The 23,297-nt window shown below is 39.4% G+C and overlaps 1 protein-coding gene across 1 annotated transcript; it reads left to right on the forward strand.

Annotated features, from left to right (window-relative positions):
* The first annotated feature begins 613 nt into the window (after positions 1-613).
* Positions 614-22,006, forward strand: LOC141011992 (carboxypeptidase Q-like). The gene is made up of 11 exons (XM_073485367.1): positions 614-746; positions 1,584-1,734; positions 2,212-2,427; positions 2,555-2,671; positions 2,753-2,960; positions 3,072-3,279; positions 7,776-7,887; positions 8,639-8,730; positions 9,288-9,383; positions 9,550-9,655; positions 21,210-22,006. Exons 2-11 carry the CDS (start codon positions 1,584-1,586, stop codon positions 21,368-21,370), a joined length of 1,467 nt encoding a protein of 488 aa, XP_073341468.1. The 5' UTR covers positions 614-746; the 3' UTR covers positions 21,371-22,006.
* Positions 22,007-23,297: the final 1,291 nt, after the last annotated feature.

Genomic DNA, 23,297 nt, shown 5'->3' on the forward strand with positions numbered 1-23,297 from the left:
CACCTCAAGCTGAATCGTTTTGAAAAGTGTATAGAGCATTCTTCATTTTACATCTTCACAGAATACTAACTAACTACAGCAAGACATTCCTTTAGAAAGGCCAGTTATGTAGCAAAGTACAAGTTAAAAACTTTCATTCATGCTGGGTTACGTCAGGATTACATTTGGAACTTTATGTTTTATTTTGTCTGCATTTTATTTAAAGGTAAGAACTGAAACAGCTATGTCAGTGTCAGCTATGAACATGAATTCTTATCCTAAAAAAACAGATCACCCTAATCCTAAGTATTAAATGATTATCGTCAGTGTTGAAAGGGTGACTGAGGGTTTGTTATGATTTTTTCCTAATTTGCCTGGGCCTAAATCTTTGTGTGTTTTGCTAAATGCATAATCTGAACAGACATTGGTACTTTTCTGTGGGTGAAAGAGCAGAATTTTGCAGTATAAAACTTTGTTCAGTATTTGTTGTTGCATCTTTAAATCGCTGAATAGATCAATTTGCAGCTGTTGGGTTTTTTCAAACATTGTTTTTTGTGCATAGTAATTTGGCTGTGGAGATGGCGCTTTTATTGTGAAAACAGTCAGACCGGAAGTGTACTTTCGTTATGCATGCAGAAATCACGAGCCCGGAAATGGTGTTTAACTATATTCCGGGACCGGTGTTTCAGTCGCTCATAACGGTAGTTTAAGACTTCATACAGTCTTGTAACGTCAGCGACATCATAGACGTTAACTTCACCTGAAAGGTTTGTGTTTATATTATTTTATGGCGCTTTCAAATCAAATGTCATGCTCATGCGAGTCTAAAAACTTTCAACCGTGGTAACGTTTCTCTCATCCTCTGTTCACTTGTATTAAAATCTGATTCTCTTCAGTGTTTCGTCTGGATGCTGATAAAAGATAAAGCCTAGGGAATTTGACTTGGTTATTACGGTGCAGCCTCAACCTTGGTGCTGTGTTTGGATAGATAGCCCAAATTGAAGTGAAGCGGTAATGTTAGCTAACGTTACGTTACTCTGCACTGCGTTTCCTACCGCAAAGTCCCGCCCTACTCTGCATCTGATTGGCTAGTATCCGTTGCCTTCCAGGTGCCTCGTGAATGTGATTGGATGCGACCTCTTTCCACGTATATTTTCATTAATGTTAAACACTGATTCTGAAATTGAAATTAAGGGCAAAATGATGCTGACAGTGATGAAACGATGAGCCTCTGCTCTCAGTACCTCTAATATTATAACATAGTCAATGCTAAAAAGTAGCTAAAAGTAATATAACTTACTGCCATATTAAAATTAATATTTTGTAGCCATGTCTGTACTTATATTGATTTACTGTTTTTAATCTACTTTAGTCTATAACTGATTAGTCCCAAAACAGTAAATACGATTATGAGATAACTTTTGAAGTAATTCACTGATACTGTGGTATCAAAATGCTGTCAGTATGAAGCTATTTCAGATCAATGATGTGCTGGTACAGTAAGTGTAGTAAGTGGAAATGTCCCTGTAAGAGGTTAATTAGGCAGCTATAAATCCATGAGACTCTCAAATCTGTAATCACACTGTTGTTTCCTCTCTCTGCAGATGGCTCAGAAAGGTGGAGCTCCCTTCCTCCTTTCCCTCTTCATATTCCTCTCCATGCTATCATCTCTGTGTGACTGTCACCCTCACCCTGTTCAGTCCATGAGTTCAATGGCTGCAGTCAGGGCTGTGTCGAATCATACTACAAGGAAAGGTAAACCCAACCCTTGTACCATCAGATATGTAGTAAGCAATAGACACCTACACCTGGAAATTATGGTGCATTGACTTTATTTTTAATTCAGACAAACACATGGACTATGGTTGTGAATTTGCTTTAAGATGTTGGAAAAACTGTGACACCCCCTCTATTATGGGACATATTATAAAACATACATATACCAGTCCAGTTACTGCGGATTGAAACTAAATATAGAATCAGTTAATATGGACAGTTTAATCACTGCTGACCTATTAATCATGAGCTTTCGGGGGCAGGTCTTTGTACAAGCCTTGAATTATTTGCTAATAAAAGTATATCACAGCGGTATATTTAAATCTGACACTGCATTTACTCCATTTGAAATTTTGGTTGAAAAGCTTTTTTAATTGTTTTAAGATATTCTTGACAAAAAATAAGATTTGGACATAAAACCTGAGTTTCTTTTGGTGTGTTTCTCTGTGAAACCAGTCTCGGACATAGCAGCAGAGGTAGCGGGCTATGCCGATGTGGCCAAACAGATTATTGACCTGGCTGTGTTTGGAGCTGCCCAGAACCGCTCTTACAGACGGCTGGCTGACTTCACTGACACCATAGGGAACCGTGTCAGTGGCTCACAAAACCTTGAGATGGCCATCAAATACATGTACAAGGCTATAACACAGGACGGGTTGGCTGTACATCTTGGTGAGTATTCCTTGTTATCTGAGGATAATTTCCAGACATATGTTTCACAAATTAAGGATCTCTATCAGCAATGTCTTGTCCTCTGCTGAATGTAACAGTAGTTTTGTTTCACCCTTTTCTTCTCCAGAGCCAGTCAAAATCCCACACTGGGTGAGAGGCAAGGAGAGTGCAGAAATTATTGTGCCCAGGGCTAAAAATCTGGCTATACTTGGTCTGGGTAGCAGTGTAGGGACACCACCTGAAGGTAAAGACTGAATACAATCATGCTTCTCATCCATCATCCACCTCCCTTTTACTCCTCACTGTCTCACTCTTATCTCTCCAGGCATTGAGGCAGAGGTGTTGGTGGTTGAGTCTTTTGAGGAACTGAATCGTAGAGCCAGCGAGGCTGTAGGGAGGATCGTGGTCTTTAACCAGCCATTTGTCAGCTATGGAGAAACGGTGGCTTACCGTGCTTTTGGCGCTTCTGAGGCAGCCAAAGTGGGAGCTGTGGCCACACTCATTCGATCTATTACACCATTCTCTATTAACAGGTATCTATGTATGAGGAATATTTGTGAAGATTACATTTAATTACTGCTGGAGGGTCTATGGGTCTGGCATTTGATCCTCATATGACTCTGTCTTTGTCTCTCCCTCCCTAGTCCTCACACAGGTTGGCAGGACTACAAAGATGGAGTGAAGCGCATCCCCACAGCCTGTATAACCGTGGAGGATGCTGAGCTGATGTGGCGAATGGCACAGAGGGGGCAGAGGATCGTGGTCAGACTCACAATGGGAGCCAAGACTCTGCCAGATGCCGACTCCTTCAACACAGTGGTTGAGATAACAGGCTGGCAACACCCTGAGCAGGTAGAACTCACACTCCTTGACAGACATGTCTGACTTGTTTACCTATGTATCTTGTTATCACCCTTTTCCTGTCATTCAGTGGCGGGGTAAATCTTTTTGTGTGGGCCTTCCAATTTAACTGAATGGGAAACACATGTCCAGAAGAAAGGCTCTGTTATGTTCTTGTCTCTCTCTTAATTAGTCTTTCTCTGGGTCTTTCCCTCTGTTTGGTGGGGCGAGGAAAGGATGCTGGAACCTCTTTATGCTGACTCCAAATATTCCCACAGCTGTTTAGTCTGGCTTTACTTTGCTGTGTGTGTGTGTGTGTGTGTGTGAGCTAATCTTTCCCAAGAATCGCTCAGGGCTCAGGTTAGCTGGAAATGCTGAGGAATGTCACGTTCATTAAGTCATTATATAGTAGGTTTCTATGGGAACACAGCATCGTGTAAACAAACTATTTATCTGTTAAGTATGTTCTTTGAATGTGTTTTGAAAAAAAGTCGTTTATCATTGGAATTCAAAGCTTTTAACTAGTTTTCAATGTTGCTAGGAAATGTCCCTGCACTGGCTTCCTACTTTCATGAATCCCCCCCTGACCTAATAATGTTATTAATTTAAATTTCAACAAGCCAAACCTTGCTGCAATTTTTCTATTGGTCAGTCTAAACAGCTCGACTGAAATTACAGGCCTGCTGAAATTAACATACCCTTTTATGGTAAGAGCAGAGCTGTGATTTGTGAAAACATGTTAATGTAAACACACAGAAAGATGATTTCTGTCTACTTTTGGGAGGATTTTCCTTTACTGCAGTACTGAAACCTGCAATCATTCAATTTAGTCTTTCTAAAGCATGACTAGTACACTGTGTATGAAACCTTTGAGTCAATGGGGATGGACAAGTTGCTTTGCAGGAACACTGACTTGCAAATATGATAAAGTAATCAGATTCCAGCATGCTTTGTGCGATAAGTGTTGTGAATCTGTCACATGGCAAACACAGACATAGACATAGTTTTTTCACTATTACACTCCAATACCAGAATCCTACAATAATTATCTGAACCAGTTCCCACTATGCAGGGCAGTTTCACACAATGTCACACACAGGTCCTTAGTAAGTTTATGGATTAGGAGCCAGACATGTTTAACAGGTAGAACCTGATAAACAGATAAGGTGCAGCTGCACCAATCTCCAGATGCATGCAGATACACACGTGTACAGGGGAGGGAGTAAGATGCTCCTGAAAAAAATCGCACTAATGCTTCTTTAATTAAGTGGACAGGGCTGAAACAGTACTGTGGGTTCAGGATACCAGAAGTGGCATGTTCAGCAGCACCAAGACACATGTTGCCCAATGTGGGTACACACATGTGGACACAAAGTAAGGACAGGTCAGGCAGATTTAACTTTGAGTCCTTGGAAGAAACTATCCAGAGCTCATGTGCCATTTGCTCAGAGTTTGTAGTGTCTGAGTAAAAGTGGATGAGAAGCAGGATCAACTTTTCCCATTCACAGTGACAGCCCCAGTTGGGTTGAACTAACATGTCCTAAATAGCTGAGCAGGGTATGTAAATCTTGGTTGCACTGACTTGTGAAGATGAGTGGTAAATCCTGCGGCCTATCATAAAAAGCGTGGCGAGGACTTGACCAAACTGAATTGGCATTTTCCATTTCTATGTATCACTCACTTAAAGCCTCTGTGAAATTTCCAGAGTGTCATCTGTGAATCATACTGTAGGTGGAAGAGGTTGCCTGGAGCACAGCTGTTTTATTGTTGTTGCTGTTAAGGAATAATGTTCATGGCATCTGCGACAGAGGCTTCTGTACACCATGTAATATCTGACAAGATATGTTTTTTTTGACCGATGATGGTATCTGCACCTGGAATTTCCCAATAGTGTGACTATGAACTGTATGTGTGTAGGCCTGTACTCCTTCAGAGCCTCTTGCACCTACAAGTAGAAAGCCTGCTGATTCCACAATTGCAAAACATCACATCCTAACATTACAGTCCAAGGTGGCCAAACACAAGATTCCTGACTCCGATTGCTAACAGAACACACACGTAGTCTGTATGGCATCATGTCCAATATATTTCAGCAGTTACCAATTTGTGTAATTCAAGTAAACTCTGTTCTTCTTTACCAACAGCATTCTCTTTGTTTTAATTTGTGAGAAAAAAGTGGAACTAACTTAAAAAAGCAGTCAGAAGACTTGGATTAGGGGAAGATCGCTGATGTAATCAGTTGTTACTATTCTGATCTGGGAACCAACATTTGCTCGCTCATTATAGAAAAGGGAAATGAAACACTTGGCATGGTTGACATCATTTCTGGCTCTGTGATTCTGTGCTCTGGCTGGCAGTAGCAGCGATTGTGGTTGGGTGTGTGTGTGCGCACATGTTCGTAGAAAGATGTACATTTGAGGTTTAGTGAGTCATTTCCACAGTTTAGCCTTTTAGGGCCAGTCATAGCCATCTGAGAGTGATGAGTTGCTTGGATTTTTTTTTCCACCCACTCAACTCCTACAATTAAACTTTTAAAATCTCAGATGTCCTGATGTGTAGGCTTTCTGTTTAGACTTATGCCTAAAACACAAATCATGTTGCTAGACAGTGATTAGGGTGAGTACTGATCGTAAATGTCAGTGTGTTTTGGTTGGAAAAATGGTTTTATTCCCAACTTAGCAACATGTCCCTTGACCACATCTAAACATACTAGTCATACTCTCTTGATTTCTCATGATTTAAACTGTTATAAGTACTTGCTTGTAAAAAGCAGCCATAGACTAGAGCGGCAACAAATAGTTAATTTATTGATTAGTCCATCAAAAGAAAATTAATTACAATTTTGATGTGAGGATTTGCTGCTTTTTTTTGTCATTTATGATATAAAAGTTTTCGGGTTTATGACTGTTGGTTTGACAAAAGAAGCAATTTGAAGATGACACTGGGAAATTGTAATGAGCAGTTTTCACATTTTTAAAAATATTTTATAAATTAAACAATTAATCAATTCATTGTGAACATAGTCAGCAGATTAATCAATCATGAAAATAATAGTTAGTTGCAGACCTAGCATAAACAGACTGATAGCAATCCTAGTCAGGTGGCTGTACCCTTCAATACTAAGAGGGACATTGGAACAATATATAATATATTGCTCAAAAAGAGCAAAAGGATCTTTCTGAGGTTAACGGACGTAAGAATTACATTAGAAAAATAATCAATGTTGGGTTTTCAATATATATAAATGTCCTGATATTTGGCCTAAACTATAGGCAAAATTTCATCTCAAAGATTTGACCGTGCATGTGGTAACCTGGGATAAACCCTTACATGGAAAACGTACATGTTTGGAAGGGAAAGGGATTTAGAGGTATACAGTTCTGGCATTGCAAAACCCCGTCAGTGATTCATGGATATTGCGCACAGCCCCATCTGTGTGTGTCTTTGTAATAAATGCTTATGTATGTGTTAAACTCCCAGCTGATATATTCCTATGTCATGCTAAAAGCATTTAAGTGTGCACACCAATGTTTATACTATTAAACCAATTTTTAGGTATACTCGGGGCACTCTCAGCTCTAAGCAGATAAGAATATTTATGGAAAGGTTTAATTTATGAACTTAGACACAACAGTGCTTTGAGCTAAATGTTAACATCAGCATGCTGATTTTAAGAAAGAAGAATGCTTAATGTGTTCACCATCTTAGTTTAGCATATTAGCATGCTAACATGCCAATTAGCTCTAAACACAGAGAAGGCATGAGGCTAATGATTTAATCCTGAGGGGGACATCAATATCTGTGCCAAATGTCATGGTAATCTATCAGGTAAATTTTGGTATATTACAGTGGATGAGAGAAAACTTGTTGGTAGACTAGTGGACAAAATGTGTTGTCTAGGCACCATGAATGTCTGTACAAAATTTCATAGCAATCCGTCAAATAGTTGTTGTGGTATTTCAGTTCTGACTTAAGTGGTGTGCTGACCAACCAACATTGCATTCTGTCACTTGCATGGCAAAAAAATGTTAGTTTTAGCAGTTAAGATAAGATTGTTATGAAATGTGTAACCTCTGGGTCATTGTCCGGAGGCTCGCTCAGGAGCCAGCAAATGTTCTGTAACCTGAATCATCAGGTCAAGAGCATCCCACTGACGGGAATCCTACCCCTTGAAATTCCTGGAAATGGGGATGTCACTCTGAACTGTGTGTTTCTGTCTTTGTTTTCCTGTTTTTATGAGTCTGTCTGTCTTTGCTGATAAAAAGCATTTTTTAATGAAAAATACTGAGTCAAATCTGCGTGTTAGTGTGTGTGTGCTTTAATAAAATGTAGACAGGATATGTATCAGAAAGCATTATATGATTCTGTCATCTCACACTTCTGACATCTGATTCAGATCAAACAAATGATCAAGTTGCCACGGATACACACCTAACAAAACTGTCCCACCACACTGTCAAGGTCTCTTTTTTCTATACTTATATCTCTGTATCTGTCCAATCTCCTAGGTCGTCTTACTGAGTGGACATTTGGACAGTTGGGATGTGGGCCAAGGCGCCATGGATGACGGAGGTGGCGCTATGATTTCCTGGGAGGCCCTGTCACTTATCAAGGACTTAGGTAATATAGAGACAATCATACCATTTAGACACACACTCAACAATGCATGCTGATGCACAGGTGATCTTTCCCCAGAAAGGAACATTTTCATGTTGCTGAAATGCAAAAACATTTATAGTCAGCAGAAAGCTCGCACAAGCTCATAAACAAACAAAGTGAAGTTAATGATTTACTTTATTAAGCTTTATGCAACCTGTTTGTCCACCTGAAATCAACAGTTACATTAAAAAGTCCAACTCTATTACAGTTGGTAGAACAATGTACAAAAGCAAAATACACTAAAGTTCCATATAGAAGGAGCTTTACTGTAAACTCCTCTGGCCTGTTAGTGAATACCTTGTAGACTGAGCTGAGTATCCAGTTCTAATTTTAGGGACAAATTACAAAACAATTCCACAGACTGTAAACAGTAATTTCCTCCAACTGTTTGTAGAGGAACAAGAGCACACATAATTAGGAAACAGACACGGATATACAGTACCGTATTCTTGTGGTCAAAAGAATGCAACGGAATTAGCTTGTAGTGGGACAGGTCCAACCAACCTCGAGTATCAAGCTCCAGTGATGAAAGATTCTTTGGTCAGGAATACAGTAAACTTTCATGTGTATTACAAGTTCAAAAGAAAAGCTGCAGCATTTTCATCACCATGCATGGCAGTTTTGTCATTTGTTAATTTGAGCTATTTTCTTTCTGTATGTATAAGCATCTCTGTTGGTTTGTGTATTTCTTCAAATCTTTATCCGTTTCCAGGTTTGCGTCCAAGGAGGACCCTACGAACAGTGCTGTGGACAGCTGAAGAGCAGGGCGGAGTCGGAGCTCAGCAGTACTTTAATCTACACAAGGTACTGTCTACTGTTACTGCTAATAGGAAACACGCTGCAACAGCAGTAAAGCAACTTAAGGGTCGGACTATATTGCAGAAGTATTGAGTGTTTGCTTGTATAAATGTACTTCCAGGGAACTGAGTTACAGAGTTTCCTTCTTTCGGGCTCTAAAGACTTGGACCCATAAGAAATCATGCTCTCATAAAAAGAGGCACAGGTTTATTGCATTTTCTGTACCAAAAAGTACATTTTTAACCCATTTACCATTAACATACCAGTGGATTGTCCAGTTCTTAAACTTTAAGTAGTTTAGGCAGCTCTACTAACAACTCCCAGTAGTGGGTTTGAGTGTGAATGCTCTGGTTTGAGAATAACTGTGCTTAACTTCACCTCCCGAGGCCTTCTTTGAAGATTATGGAGAGACTCATTTTTTCCATTTTTCCACTTTTGATTATTCAAACATGCCAGCGGTTGTTTTTTATGTGTCCATGCTCTCTCTCTCTATCTATTTTGGTCTTTCACCTCTTCTATCTCCTTTGTCTCCTTCCTCGTTTGGCTTCCTCTCTCCACCCAAGGTGAACATGTCCAACTTTGACCTGGTCATGGAATCTGACTTGGGCACATTTGCCCCGGTGGCTCTGCAGTTTACTGGCAGTGATGGAGCACGAAAGGTAGGACTGAAAACACAACGGCACCACACAGTTTTCAGTTTTATTTTGGCTATGGAATTCCGACTTCAAAGCACAGAGTTGAAGAATTACAATCGCTATGTAATGCAAAAATAAGACGATGCCATATGAAAGACTGTGCTGAGTACTTAGCTGTCTGTATCAACAGGTGATGGAAGAAGTGGTCAAACTGTTGGCTCCCATTAATACAACCAAACTGGAGACACACGGAGAAGGGACAGACATCTCACCGTGGATGCAGTCAGGAGTACCAGGTCAGCTGAATCAATGTGAAAGAAAATGTGTTTAACCTGTTTTAACATGATTTTATATGTTTGCCATCAATACTGAAACTTGAAATAGGAAGTAAGCCATCCTAATTTCTCTTTCTGTGGTTCTGGTTTATTAACCACTCTTTTCTTCTGAAAGTGCTGCATACACAGAATCACATCCTCACTGATGAACTATGAACATACTACATCAGTAAATACACTGGTATGGGGAAGTGTGAGCAGATATGAACTTTTTATGAGATTTCTTAAGAAATTGGAACTAAAACTTTAAGATGTCTTAATTATGGATGGAAATAGCTCTCAGTCAAAGCTCTGAGCCAGGCAGCTGCTTGTAATTGACCAAATGCACTGAGAAGTTTTGAATGATGTGTACAGTGGGCCTAATAGAATAAAAAATAAAATACTAATAAAATTGGATAGAATTAGATCATAGAAAACTGAGCCAGCGTAATTGTATTGGTATTGTATTTGTTCCATTAAAAAAGCAAAGAAAATGTGGGTTGGATATTGCAACGCAGTTAACACAGATGAGACTTTATAAAGGCTGCTGACACTAGCTGTGGATTTTAAAACTATAGTTAAGCAGTAAGGGTGAGAGAGTCTATAAATCCATAGCAATATACAGTAGTTAAATAATGACAAGTTTTTGTTTTCCTGAATTGCTGAAAGCTGACTGAACCCTCAGCAATATTGTACTTAACATCTGACAATGTGATTCTATCTTTGTGGCTTTGGTAGAGCTTTGGTGGTCCAGACATCCACTCTGCTTCTGTATAGATTTTGTGGAAGTGAAAGAGCAATGTACACAGAAAGACATTGTTGAATAACCTGTAGATGAGGAACTGGAAAGAAAAAACCCTCAAAAACAAATGACTTAAACATTTTGATTGCATAACAAAGCGCTGTAACAGTTCCTGCTTGAAAGCAATGACAATTAGAGTTATTGAAAGGGTGAGGTGTGCTGTGTCTATAAAGTGAGTCTTCTATTTTCAACATTTAACCATTCTGCTCGAGCAGCTGAGGGTTTGGTGCCTCGCTTAAAGGCACTTTAGAGGGCTTCTGTAGCATTTTGTTCTGCTATTCAGGGATCTATCAGACAGAGCATGAATACCAACATTTAGATATGATGTCCAGGGTCAGGTCAGATTCCATCACGTAGATTGACATGGTGCTTTTAAGTTATTTTAGTGACAATATAGTGTAAGAATAAATAGAAACAATGTGTAGAACAATGCCTTGTCACTGTCATCTACAGTGTACATGTATGTAACAAGGGTAAATGGACTAGCTGTAACCATGGTAACAACTGTGTGTCACGGTAAAGGCCCAGACACTCAAAACCAGCATCACGTTACCTTACGTTGCCTGTGTCTCGGCCAAAAAGCTGCACTTGAAAACACCACAGAGACTACAGCTGATGGCAAACTCCTCCAGGAAACACCTGTGCATACCACCAGGTAGCGATAGACTGCATTTGTCATTCAAAAAGGGAAACCACAAGACTCAGGACTGCAGATACTCGTTAATATTGCCCCTTCGAATCAAGAGCATGTCTGATAGAAAAGTTGCAAATGGCAAAGGCGAAGAGATGGAGGTTGAAAAATAAGGAGAAACCGCGCTAAATGGGTGAAATCGTGGATACTACAGCAACAGGCTTGTGTCTTTTTCCATTCCTCTTTCTGTGCACTGATTCCCTTAACCGAACAGCCAATCAGAGTGATTTCTCACACAGACGGCCTCTGCAACCGATTCTACATGGTCAGTTGGCCAAAAAGCTGCTGACAAGGGCTGACAAACTCTGTGCTCACATAATCTATTATCTAACTACTACACTGGAGGCAGGCTTTAAACATTAGTATATTAAAGTGTATATAAAATAAATGTCAAATATTAAAAATCAGGGTTGGCAACAATTCTTCCAATTGTGTGCTTCAATACAATGTACATGTCTGTATATAAATGTTTATGCCAAAGCAATGAACATGGTGCATTTAGGATTCCACGTCCTCCTAAACATAAGTGACTTGCGATAATTTGGATTAGTCCAGATGGAATGGCATTGATTGAATAACCATATTAAAGGGAATGATCATGTATCATATGGATTTAAAATATTGATAACACTTTTTTGACGCCATGAATTATAACACAGTGCAGACAAAGCTGTACTTCCTTGTAAGGAAACCAAAAAAGAACTAAACCTGCTATGTTTGATTAGTTAATTAAATAACTAAATTTTTTCAATTTACCTTCCCACTATCAGTAGCACATGCTCAGTGGATTTTGGCTGCTTACAGTGTACATACTCCAGTTGGGTGTTCACCTATTTAATAGTAATTTATGGGGGCTAGTTTGTCCTTGACTCAAGCTAATAATGATGGCGTCTTCCTCCCAGTTCCTGACCTGTATTCCTCAGTAAAAATAAAAAACATGACTTCTTTTTTTAAACAGATGCCTTCCAGTTTTGTTTTTTTTACCCAATATTCTTGCCAGCCACACTTTGTGTTTATGACCTTTGATCTGAGTCTTAAATTCAGCTGTACTTAGTGGAAGTTGAATGTCTGTAAAAGATCTTTAGAAAGTGGATGGATATTTATCAGTTGCAAGTTAATTATTCTACAAGCAAGGTCATCTTAGTGTCAAGATCATTTGGAAAACAGGCCCGAGTGACTCCCTCCTTGGAATGTTACAGAATGTAGCTTTTTAAATACTACAAATAACAATTAACTAAAGAATAAAGCGGAAATAACAGCACATAATCAGTATAATAGAACTTTGTTTTATTACAACACATCTACTGAACCTTCACATGTATTTTTCATATATATATATATATATATATATATATATATATATATATATATATATATATGAAAATCACCTCTGTGACACTTGACCAGATGACAGTGAAATTACAGATTTCATGTTGTCAACATTAAGACACATTATCAGTTGCTCCACACAAAAGCTTCATTCAAATTTGTGTGTAAATTTCATATTTTCTCATAATTTTTTTACATGAAATACAGTGAATGAACCAACTGATTCTGTAGAACAGCTGTTAAAATATTTACAGTATGGTGATGCAGATGTTAGCGCTGTTGCCTTACAGCTAGAAGTTTCTGGATTCCATCCAGCTGGCTGGTTGGGACTTCTCTGCTTGAGATCACGTTCATGTTCTCTTGTGGTCTGCGTGGGTTCCTAGCTGGTACTCTGGCTTCCTCCCCGTTCCAAAGACATGCAGGGAAGGTTAACTGGTGACTTTAAATTGCCCATATGTTTGAATGGTGGTTTGTCTTTGCATGTCAGCCCTATAATTAACTGGCGATGTGTCCAGGGTGTAGACCACCTTTCGACCAATATCAGCTGGGATTGACTCCAGCCCTCGCAACCTGCAAAGGTTGAGCACTTACAGATAATAGATAGATGCATCTTTCAACCATTATTGTTGTCAACCAAATTGTTCTTTTCTGTCAAACATCAAAGATTTCACTGGTGTTTTCACCTTTTTCCACTAGTTGATTTTAAAATACCATCCTGTGTTTTGCAGTAATGGCGAGAAACTGTAACAAGTCAAAGCAGTTTGCCATCATTTTTATGTACTTTTGATAGTGGAAATAGGTATCTTTTTCTTATCTGTTCTCAGTTCCAGTCTAATTTTAGCAGAAGTGTATTGCATCCCATCCAGAGAGACAACACTGTTGATTAACTTGTAGAAGAGGAACTGAAAACAAAAAGAAGGCATAAACACTCGAACCTCAGCCAAGAAGACCATAAAAAGATTCTCCCTTTTTTAAGGGCATTAACTGTAAAGTTTATGCTAGTTTGCAACGCCTCTCCTTGAGTAGATTAAAAAAAGACACTGCTGATAACCCATGATAGTGACAGCGTCCTCAGAATCATGTTGAATCCTCTGGTTCATGAACAAGCACGGACAACTTGCATTGTGATGGGCCTTCCTCCGTGTCTGTAAGGCTGAGTCGAGGTCTCTTGGATGGTCTCTTTACGATTGTTGGTTGTAGGAACAATAATGGACTGTCCAAGGGGAAGGTGAGGGTGCACATCCCGCAGTCTCTGCTGGCCACTCTCGCCTGGGTACCTTCAATGCATGGAAACAAAATCAGTAATGCTGTCTCTTTTATCTACAGTAGCAATATTAATAAACACTATTAAAGTAATTAAGAGTGAAAAACAATCTCATTAATTCTTGTATGAGTTGATGATATTTGCTACAACAAACCTTTACTTCGGAAATAAGTTTTCAGGTAGACCTGTGTGCCGACAGATAATTTCTCTGGAAGGTTAGTCTGGCAGGCGACATGTCTGACAGCAGGAAAGATTTTAGAACTGCTGCCAGCGGCGACCTAAACACCAGGGAACAGCAACAAAAACACTGATCAATGTTACTATATTGAAGGCAAATCTGTGAAGTTGACACTGTCACCTAAATTTGTTTCAAGTATTGAATGCTTTTGTTAGAGTTTGAGGGTTGGGCTGCGAGGTCGTTGTCTCCTGGGTTTATGCTATGCTATTGGTTGAAAGAAAGCCAGTACTACTGAAATGTAAACTATTTTCTGAAAAGAAAATAGCAAAGTGTAATTCAGATGTTGCAATTAAAAGTGGGAACTGAAAAAAAAAGGAGGAGAATGAATCTAGAGGGAGACACTACTCTTCTGTTCGAGCTTTTGTTAAATGTTCCCTTTCTTTGTTGCTTTTTTCCGAAACCTTCACAGATATTACTTTCATTAATCAACTATATATTTGTCTTTCTTCATTACATATACACGTGGCTTATATGCAATAGTCAAGTCAGTTTTATTCATACAGCCCAATATCACATATCACAGCTGAACAGTCAGTACAACATGCAGCATCCTCTGTCCTAAGACCCTCAATTCAGATGAGGAACCCCCACCCAAAAAATGAGCTAAAAAAAATTCATGAACAACATTATGATTACAATCTGAGTGTTTGAGGCTGTGTGAGGGATCTACTCAAAATAAACTACTGTGCCCATGTTCATGAGGGAACAAGCTACACAGACAATAGTTGTAAAAGGATACTTTCATCGTTGGTTTTGGTCTTTTCGTGCAATTTTGTTGAAAAAAAAAAGTATTTAGATATCACGTCCTTTAACATCAGTGGCACAAGAGTAAGGCTGGAGCAATGTGGGATGAAGGAAATAATACAGCTACATCATGTTCAGTGAATGTGGTAGTTCTGCCTGATGTTTTAGACTACAGGAAATACAACACACAAAAGGAAATCATTGTTCAACACAAGAAAAGAAACTGTTTTCTTTGAGCCACAAGACCCTCCACACCTAAACAAATGGCTTTTGATGTACTTTCTTGCCCTGGGGAGGGCAGTAATTCACTAGAGGGAATAAGTAGAAGACGAGAATGACTTGAAACTATCAAGCTAGCCCCTGATCCACACTACAGTAGTCTCTACACAGTAATGGCTGTTGATCATAATGGGAACATTTAAATTGAACTGTTTCTAATCTGCAGATGTAGGGACACTGAAATGTGCAGTGCAGATGCTGCCGGTTATTGTTTCCATCTTGGAAGTGTATCAGTGATAAGTGAGAAGAGGAGCAGGTCAGCTAAATGATCTGATGGGCAGTGGTCGCTTCAGGTGCCTGGAGGAAGGATCAATGCAGAAATGTTCTCCTTTATTTTTTTTTAATAGGAAGGTACCTCAAAACAGAGTGGATCTTAAATAATAGTAAATGAAAGTGCTGCAGTCTTGACACCATCTCTGTTAGAGACCTTACTCACCAGTGTCACCACCTTAGCAGGGGTGGGGACAGCATCGGGATTTAGCAGAAGCTGCTTTTTGAATCCCATCTCCACCTCTGCATAGTTTGAGAAACACGCGCGGGTAAGGTGGAGACTGCACACGTAAACAGAGGCGGAAGGTATGTCGACCCGCCCCAAGGCGTGCAGCCAGCGGTGTGCCACCTCTGTTGGACGGCATAAAGTGCAGCCCCTCCGTGCTGCTGCACTCAGGATAAGCGCATTTGCGTCCCATGTTTGACAGCTGATTTTAGGAAAGTGAACAAGAAAAGCTAACCGAGCTAAAAACAAACTTAACTTCAACGTCTTCTGTCGATTAATTGACGACGGACAAGCCATTTATTTCAGTTTACCGCCACCTACTGGACCGGTGGAGTGGTAGATGGGCAGTACTACAAAAAACCTTTGATAAAACACTCCCAAGTCGACTTACTAGCCCTTTCTGTTGCTGTCGACATGTTCTCCACAGGCAGATGGAGCTCAGTAGCGTTTATGATTTCATCTCCATTACTTAAGTTAGGCTACTTACTTTTACAGGAGGAGAGGCGCCGACAGTGTACACCGAAGGGATGGCGTCCTCAGACAGCCGTAGGTGGGCAGCCATCCCTGAGGTGTACATGCCCAAATTGTCAAAGACCTCCTCTGAAAAATGCCGGTCACATATCCTTGAGTTTGGACACAGGCCTCCTTCTTCAAAATGTGTAAATTCAACCCATTTTTTTCTTAAGCATGGGTCAAGTGGAAAGGGGAAGAGATTGCGGTAGTTCGCACATCCAAAAACACACCGGCGACCCATACCGGAGACATTATAAGAAAGAGACGGACTATTTTAAGTCATTTTTCAACAGAGAAATCCGTAACGCCAGAGATGGCGGTTGAATGACACATATCCCGCCCCTTTTCACCAAAAGGCCAATCGTAGCAGCCGTAGCAGCCGAACCGGGAAACATATTAACCAATCGCGTTGTTGCACAGATCGGAGCGACATTCACGACAGTTTCAACCGATTTGGTGCAGGACTTCTAAAAAGCAAAACAAGCCAAAGTCAATGTACATTCACTAGTTGTTGTTTTTTCCTTACCTCCATTGTCTTTCACACGAACATGCAAAACTAATATTAAGACAACTGCCATTGCCATAAACACCATAGACCGGGAATACAACTACTTGATAGTGGTTGAATGTAAATAAAGTCTTAGGTTGATTTCCCTCAGCTTTTCTTAGTGCCCTTTTCCGCCCCTGCCACACACAGTCAGCTGCAACGGCCCACTATTTATATCAAGCGCTGTGATTGTGAAATGATAATAATATACATTAACAGCTACTGTCACAGTTCATACTGCTCACCAAGCTCTGCCATCAGCACACCTCCGCCACCTGTCCGCCATGACAGATGTCACACCGACGCTCCCTCACTCGTGCTCGCCCACTCACTCATTCTGCTAGCTTACCATGAGCCATTACCACAATATATAGAAATCAATACTTATTGAATATGGAATAAAATACTTTGTACTAAAATTTGCAAACTGATTAGAGGACACAAACGCATGTGCTTAAATTATCCCAGCAAGCTCACATGCATTTCTTTTTTAGTCTCTGAAATGTTTTTTTCAAATGGAAAATATAAATAATTGATTCATTCTGATGACCCAATTCAACCATTTTATAAATGGTTCTCTTGATGAAAAATAAAAATCGGCATTTTGTTATCCTCCATAACGTCAAGCAGATACTCCATTTCACAACCAGATGCACAACAATCATACCATTCAGTCTCAGTGTCGTGTTTTGCTAAGTTTCACCTGTACTGGCATGGTAACGTTACTTCAGATATGGGGCAGCGCTGCTTGTAAAAACAGCAGAGGAGTAATAGTAACATTTTAGATAGCAAACTTAGTACAAATATATTTGGTAAGGCATTGCGAGAGCCAAAAGTGTGACAGTGCAAACGTTAGTATTTGCCTCAGTTATCTTTCCTTCTTGAGCATATATGTTATAATTTCTGATTATGCTGCCTCCCTGATGAGACATAAAATATGCTACTAGTTTACTTACGCCTTGAGGATTTGGAATCAGACCCAACAATGTGGGGACAGCAGTATCCTTGATCAATAGCTTCTTTGAGAAACCTGCATTGTACTGTGCCTGATTGAGGAAGCAGTCAGCGCTAAAGTGAGCCTGACTGTCAAATTTGGACTAAAATGCTCTGGTATTTCAGAGAAAATAAACCTCAGCCACTGGTCTCTAATATTTCTGTCCTTGGGAAGGCTGTGTAATGATATATTGGCTTCCTGACAGCCAAGGATTGTACAGCGTTTCCTTGACATGTTTCTGTCTTGTAGCTTGTTAGCTCAGTGATGGAATGACCTCTCGTGTTGTGCTGTTAATAAAGTTTTTTAAAAAAGGGTCTGAGGGTGGGCCCTGCTGAGGGCGGTGACTGTGTGGTTGTGACATCACAACCTGATGGAAGTCCTGACAGCTCTTTTAAAGGCACAGATTCTGAATACTCACTGTGTGCATTTCTCCACTGACTGAGGGTTTTCATACTTACAGAGTATTGATATTGAAGCAAGACCTGCTTTACAGTCAAAAATACATCGAAATCTCACTTTTGACATCATGAGACCTTTATCTTCCCTGTTACCAACACAAGCCTGTGTACATTGTCTCACCCTCCCACAGATAAATCAGCCGTGTTCCAGTTTAACTGGTGGTTGAATTAACTGTTGAGATTCATGTGGTATTGGTGTAGGTGCTGCTTTTGAGGAGCCCATGTTGACTGACCAGAAAATAAACATTCTGACTACTTAGCTTCTCTTTCACATCAATTTGCTGGTGTCTTTTCAGACATTATGATACAAAAGTTTGCTTGAACATTAACTTTGACGTTGACAAAAATACATGAATATATTGGTCTTCAATTCAAAAAATATAATTTGTTGTCTAGTAACATAACAACAGAACAACATTTTTCACTGTGTGATTCAGATGTTGTTTTTCTTATTCGTTTTTGTATTAACTACTCTCGGGACATACGGCACAATCAGTAAAAAGAAGGGTAATGGTACAGTTTATAATGCATATAAAAGAGTCCAGGCAGAAAAAGAAAAATCAAAGAAAATAGTTTGAAGTCTAAATGTTTATATAAATCCAATTTTCTCCAGTATTTTCCCCTTCTCCTTTGAAGTCGAGGATAGAACGTCATTTTCTCATTGAGCGGATGGAGTCGTTTATGTTGATAAGAAGGGCAATGGTGGGAGGGTTCCTCTGGAGAAATCATTCTGTTATTGTTGTTTTTTTTAACCTGCAGGCCACAGAAGTCTGTATATATTTTGCTTTTGCTGAGACCTTAAGGAATTTTTCCAAGGTACAAAAAGGTGAAAAAGAGGTCAGATTCAGGTCAGAATCTCCGAGAGTAAACGGGCCACTCTGTTCCAAAAAGGCTTAACTGGACAAGACCAGACAATATGTCCATCCACAGAAAAACCTTTCAAAGATTTTTGGAAAAGATTTTAACTAACTCCTTTAAACAATCCCAATTTCTCAGCAGATGAAGTGTACAAAATTATCTTCATTGATGTCTTTATCTTATATCTGAAATATTACATCCACAGAATGACATGGTTTAAAAGATTACTCTCCTTTTATATTTTTGAAGATACAGATTTTAAAACATCTGACTACTATTGAAAACATAAAACTAAATTAAATATCATAAATTAGCAAAAACGATTTATTTGCACATTTAATTTGATGTATTTATTTTATTTTATTTATTTTTATACTGTGAAGTACACAGCATTAATTTATTTTTTGTTTTATTTAAAAACTAGTATGTGTGTTATATGTATTAAATTAATTTCTTACAAAAAAGTTGAGTAGAAAAAAAAAAGATGGGTGTAACACTACATATGAGCTGGGTGTAAACAAATAGCTTACCTCAGGCTGTGTGAAGTATAACCAATTCTCAACTCAATCAGATTAAAAGCTATATTTTATACATATTTAAGACTGAAAGCAGAAACATTTTGTAAACTACTCACTGACGTTTGCAGTATTTTCAACAGGCATCGACGCGGTCACCTACTTTCCTAAAATAGTGACCACATAATCACGGAGGAATGTTAATTTAAACTCTAGTTAATCCGTTCGTGTTTATACACCAGAGCTGGTGTGTTGCCAATTTTAAGTAAATGATGCAAGGTCGAAAATAGGAATACTGCCGCTTCAACATATAACACCACAGTTCAGTCACATTTTACATGCATTCAAGTTTTATTCGTGTAACTTTACCACTGTGACTGCCTCCTTTTTTCTCGCTGTCTCAGTGGCATATTTGTGAAGGCATCAGCAGAAACTGCTTTGACTCCAGCTTGGGTTGTTTTGTTGTCTTTATGTGAGCAGACAGCGAATTATAGTTTCGCACTGAAGAGATCTAATATTAACAACTATTTTTGCCGACACCCAAATTCATCTTTCAGCCAACTGTTTACCTTTCAATGTCCCCAACGCAGCGATGCAGTCGGAATGTTTATTTCCGGGTTCGTCGACAAGGGGTCCTCAAAAGACCACGCCCACGACACATGTCTGCCTGAAGCAAGGGAATTACACCAGCTACCATGATTAAACCACCAGTTAATTTACAAGCGCGCTGCTGGTGATGCACAAGGACTTACACAACACAGTCCTCTTGGCTAGCTTAACATTGGCAAAAATGAATGTATCACCTAATTTATCTGCATTATTAAATTGTTTCTACTCACTGTTTTAATGTTTTGGGATGGATCCCGGATGGTTGGAATGGATCCCTTCTTCAAAAGTAATTTGGACACCACTCCAGCATCATACAGCCCCTGATTCTGTATGCACTCTGGTGTAAAATGTCCTGTACACACCCGGAAAGACTGACTTTGCACGGGTTGAGTCTGGTCCCCAAAAATAAAATCCATCCACTTGTCTGCTACATTTCTGTCTTTTGGAAGGCTGTGCAGTGATTTGTTTGAGGCACTGCAGCCTGGAATAATGCATTTTTCATGGCCAGTTTTCAGTGACATGGCTGCAAAAGTCTCAAAAGCTATCTGGGAAGAAGCAGGCAGTGAGGGGGGGCGGGGTTAAGCAAATGTGAGCTCAACGACTATTGGTTATCTGGTTTCAACGTAGAAACTGGATCAAATTCCTACTGGCTTGTACAGCTGAGAGGCCTTGTTGTGGGGGAGTGAGAGGAATGGCATTTTGAGCACTACATGTAGTAAAACGTGACCTTTATATATATATTTTCTCTATGACTTTTCCTGGGATGTGTAGAAATGTATTTTCATGATATGGGACCGTGGTTCTGCCAACAAATCTTAATTAAAATAATGATAATTTCTGAACACAGCAGCAAACCAAAGCAGACTGGAGAGCAAAAAGAGCAAGTTGTTGAGAAGGTTGAAATAAAAAGGTCACCGCAATGAGAGGTGAAATTAGTTTCATTTAAAGCGTGACCACGATCAGGTTTTCCTCCTCCACTGTCCCCCAAGTTTAGTTGTTTTCCACATACTCGGATCACACGAGGCCAAAAACTTTGATGAGTTAGGGTTAAAGAAATTGACCCATGATCCCCTTTCACAGAAATGTGTAATATTTAACGGATTTGAGTCCAGGATTGTTTGAACAGTTGATTCTTCAACATGTTACATTTAGTGGAACAGTTTGTATTTAATCTGACTTTTTCTCCATTTCTCGTCCAGGTGCTAGCGTCCACGTGGCAGACAGTCGATACTTTTGGTTCCACCACAGTGAAGGTGACACCATGACGGTTCAGGACCCTCAGGACATGAACCTCTGCTCAGCATTGTGGGCCGTGGTTGCCTATGTGGTGGCAGACCTAGAGGACATGCTGCCCAGGTAGCCAGTTAGCACACGATGCTGAACGTCCAGTTGACGTGAAGACAGCATGATCACTATGAACTACAGCTGTACTGGTTAATTCAAAAACAAGTATTCCAATCCAACTTTTGTCTTTTTTTTTTTTTTTTCAGAAAAAATTAAGATTGAATGGTCTGAGGAAAGAATGGTTTGTTAAGAAATTGTACATTAAAACATTAGCATCAGAAAAATCATTTTGTCTTTAAATAAAAGGTAATAGATTTACATAATGATGTAGCTCAGGATTATCTTGAATGTAAAGCAAACTGAAGTCCAGTCAGGACCAATGATTAAGCATGTAAAGGCTTTATGAAAAAGCAACATGATGCCTAAATGATCATTTTACATAATGAATTTCAACAGAGAGGAAGAGAAAATAAAAAGGTCGTTTTAAAATGCTGGTTTACTGACTGGGACGAGACCAAGAAAATTAGAATTGACTTCAGGTACTGTCTTAATGTCTTAATGTATAGTGCTGCAAAAAGGATGAAAATGACAATTTTTCTTTTTCTTTTTTTTTTTTTACTGTGTGTCTGTGTGAGTGTCATGTATAAAGTATTATCTTGGCTTGTAGTCAAACAAATCAAACAAGCAACAGTAAATAAGCTCTAAGAAAATACTGTGGACTGTACTGTGGTTTCTGTCACTTTCCAGTGTCTTTAAGTCATATTTTTTGTTTAATTTTTTGAATCTGTCTTAGTTTGTTGTGTTGGACTTGGGAAATATCATAATTCCTGCCTGCATTCTGCTCCACTATTGCCACATTTACCGGATGATCTGTAAGATTTGACACCACAATCGTCACTGCAGTGTTGTAAAATAATATTAAGCATTGCCTTACACTGCTTTTTTGTTCCTCTGCAGTAATACTTTGAATTTTGCTGATCATGTAGTTTCTCTGACAGAAGAAAGAGGAAGATGAGTGAAGATAAAGTCTAGTTCATAGAAAGGAGACAGAGGAAGAGGAATGGAGAAGTAGGAGGTGGCATGATGGGTGAAGAGTCAAAAAAAGGAAAAAGATTATACAAAGGAGAGGAAGTATGAATTCATCATTATGTGGGAACTATGCAGACCAACACAACAGATACGAAACACACACACACACAGCTGGGATCTCTTCCCCCTGTGAACTGAGAAGTCAGCACTCCCCACGGGTGATGTCAGGGTGAGTCAACCAGCCAGTGCAGATAAAGCATGATGGAAAACAAAGATGTGCGTGTGTAGGTGTGAGTCTGTGTTGAAACAAAGCTGTGTAGCTTTCAGCTTGTTTCTACTGAACTCTTCCTCATGTGCCAGTAACACTGATTCACATGCAGACAGTGATGTTAAGGAATAAACACACAGTCTGGATGTTAAACACTCACTGAGTCACACATACATGCTGCTGACCTGATCAGTAGAAACATGCACGCATCAACATTAGACAGACGTCAGACGGACAGGACTGTTGGAAATCACGTGGTCAAAATGAGGCCAGGTTTCCTTTGATGATCTGGATCTGCTGCATGACATTGTAACTTAAGTGAACTTTAGGCACACTGAAGCAGACAGCATGGTGACCCCCTTTCTACTATCTAGAGAATGCAATTATTGTGCAAATAAGTGAATTGTTACATTAGATTTCTTTTTAACAAAAAATACCCTTGATTTGTACATAATAGCTGCAATATACCCCCCAGCTCAGCTTTGTTTGAGAGCAGCCAAGTAAGAACAGCACTGTTGAGTGAAGTAGGGGGATGAATTGTGTTTTTTATGGCATCTTTTCTTTACAAGTAGAATGTGTGATTAATGTTTGTTTTCATTAGCAATTAATCTAGTATTTTCTCGATTATTTATTCTCCAGTAATGTAGGCAAAGAGAAAAAAAATGCCCATTACAAGTTTGCAGAGCCCATGGTGACATCTTCTAAT

The sequence above is a fragment of the Pagrus major genome, chromosome 17 (genome assembly GCF_040436345.1).
Source record: "Pagrus major chromosome 17, Pma_NU_1.0".
Classification (NCBI taxonomy): domain Eukaryota; kingdom Metazoa; phylum Chordata; class Actinopteri; order Spariformes; family Sparidae; genus Pagrus; species Pagrus major.

Excerpts from the sequence above, each read along its gene's own strand:
- LOC141011992 (XM_073485367.1), top strand. The coding sequence starts at position 1,584 with ATGGCTCAGAAAGGTGGAGCTCCCTTCCTCCTTTCCCTCTTCATATTC. Across the intron at positions 2,961-3,071 it reads ACACCATTCTCTATTAACAG|TCCTCACACAGGTTGGCAGG; the intron begins GTATCTATGTAT and ends CTCCCTCCCTAG. Across the intron at positions 9,384-9,549 it reads GCAGTGATGGAGCACGAAAG|GTGATGGAAGAAGTGGTCAA; the intron begins GTAGGACTGAAA and ends CTGTATCAACAG.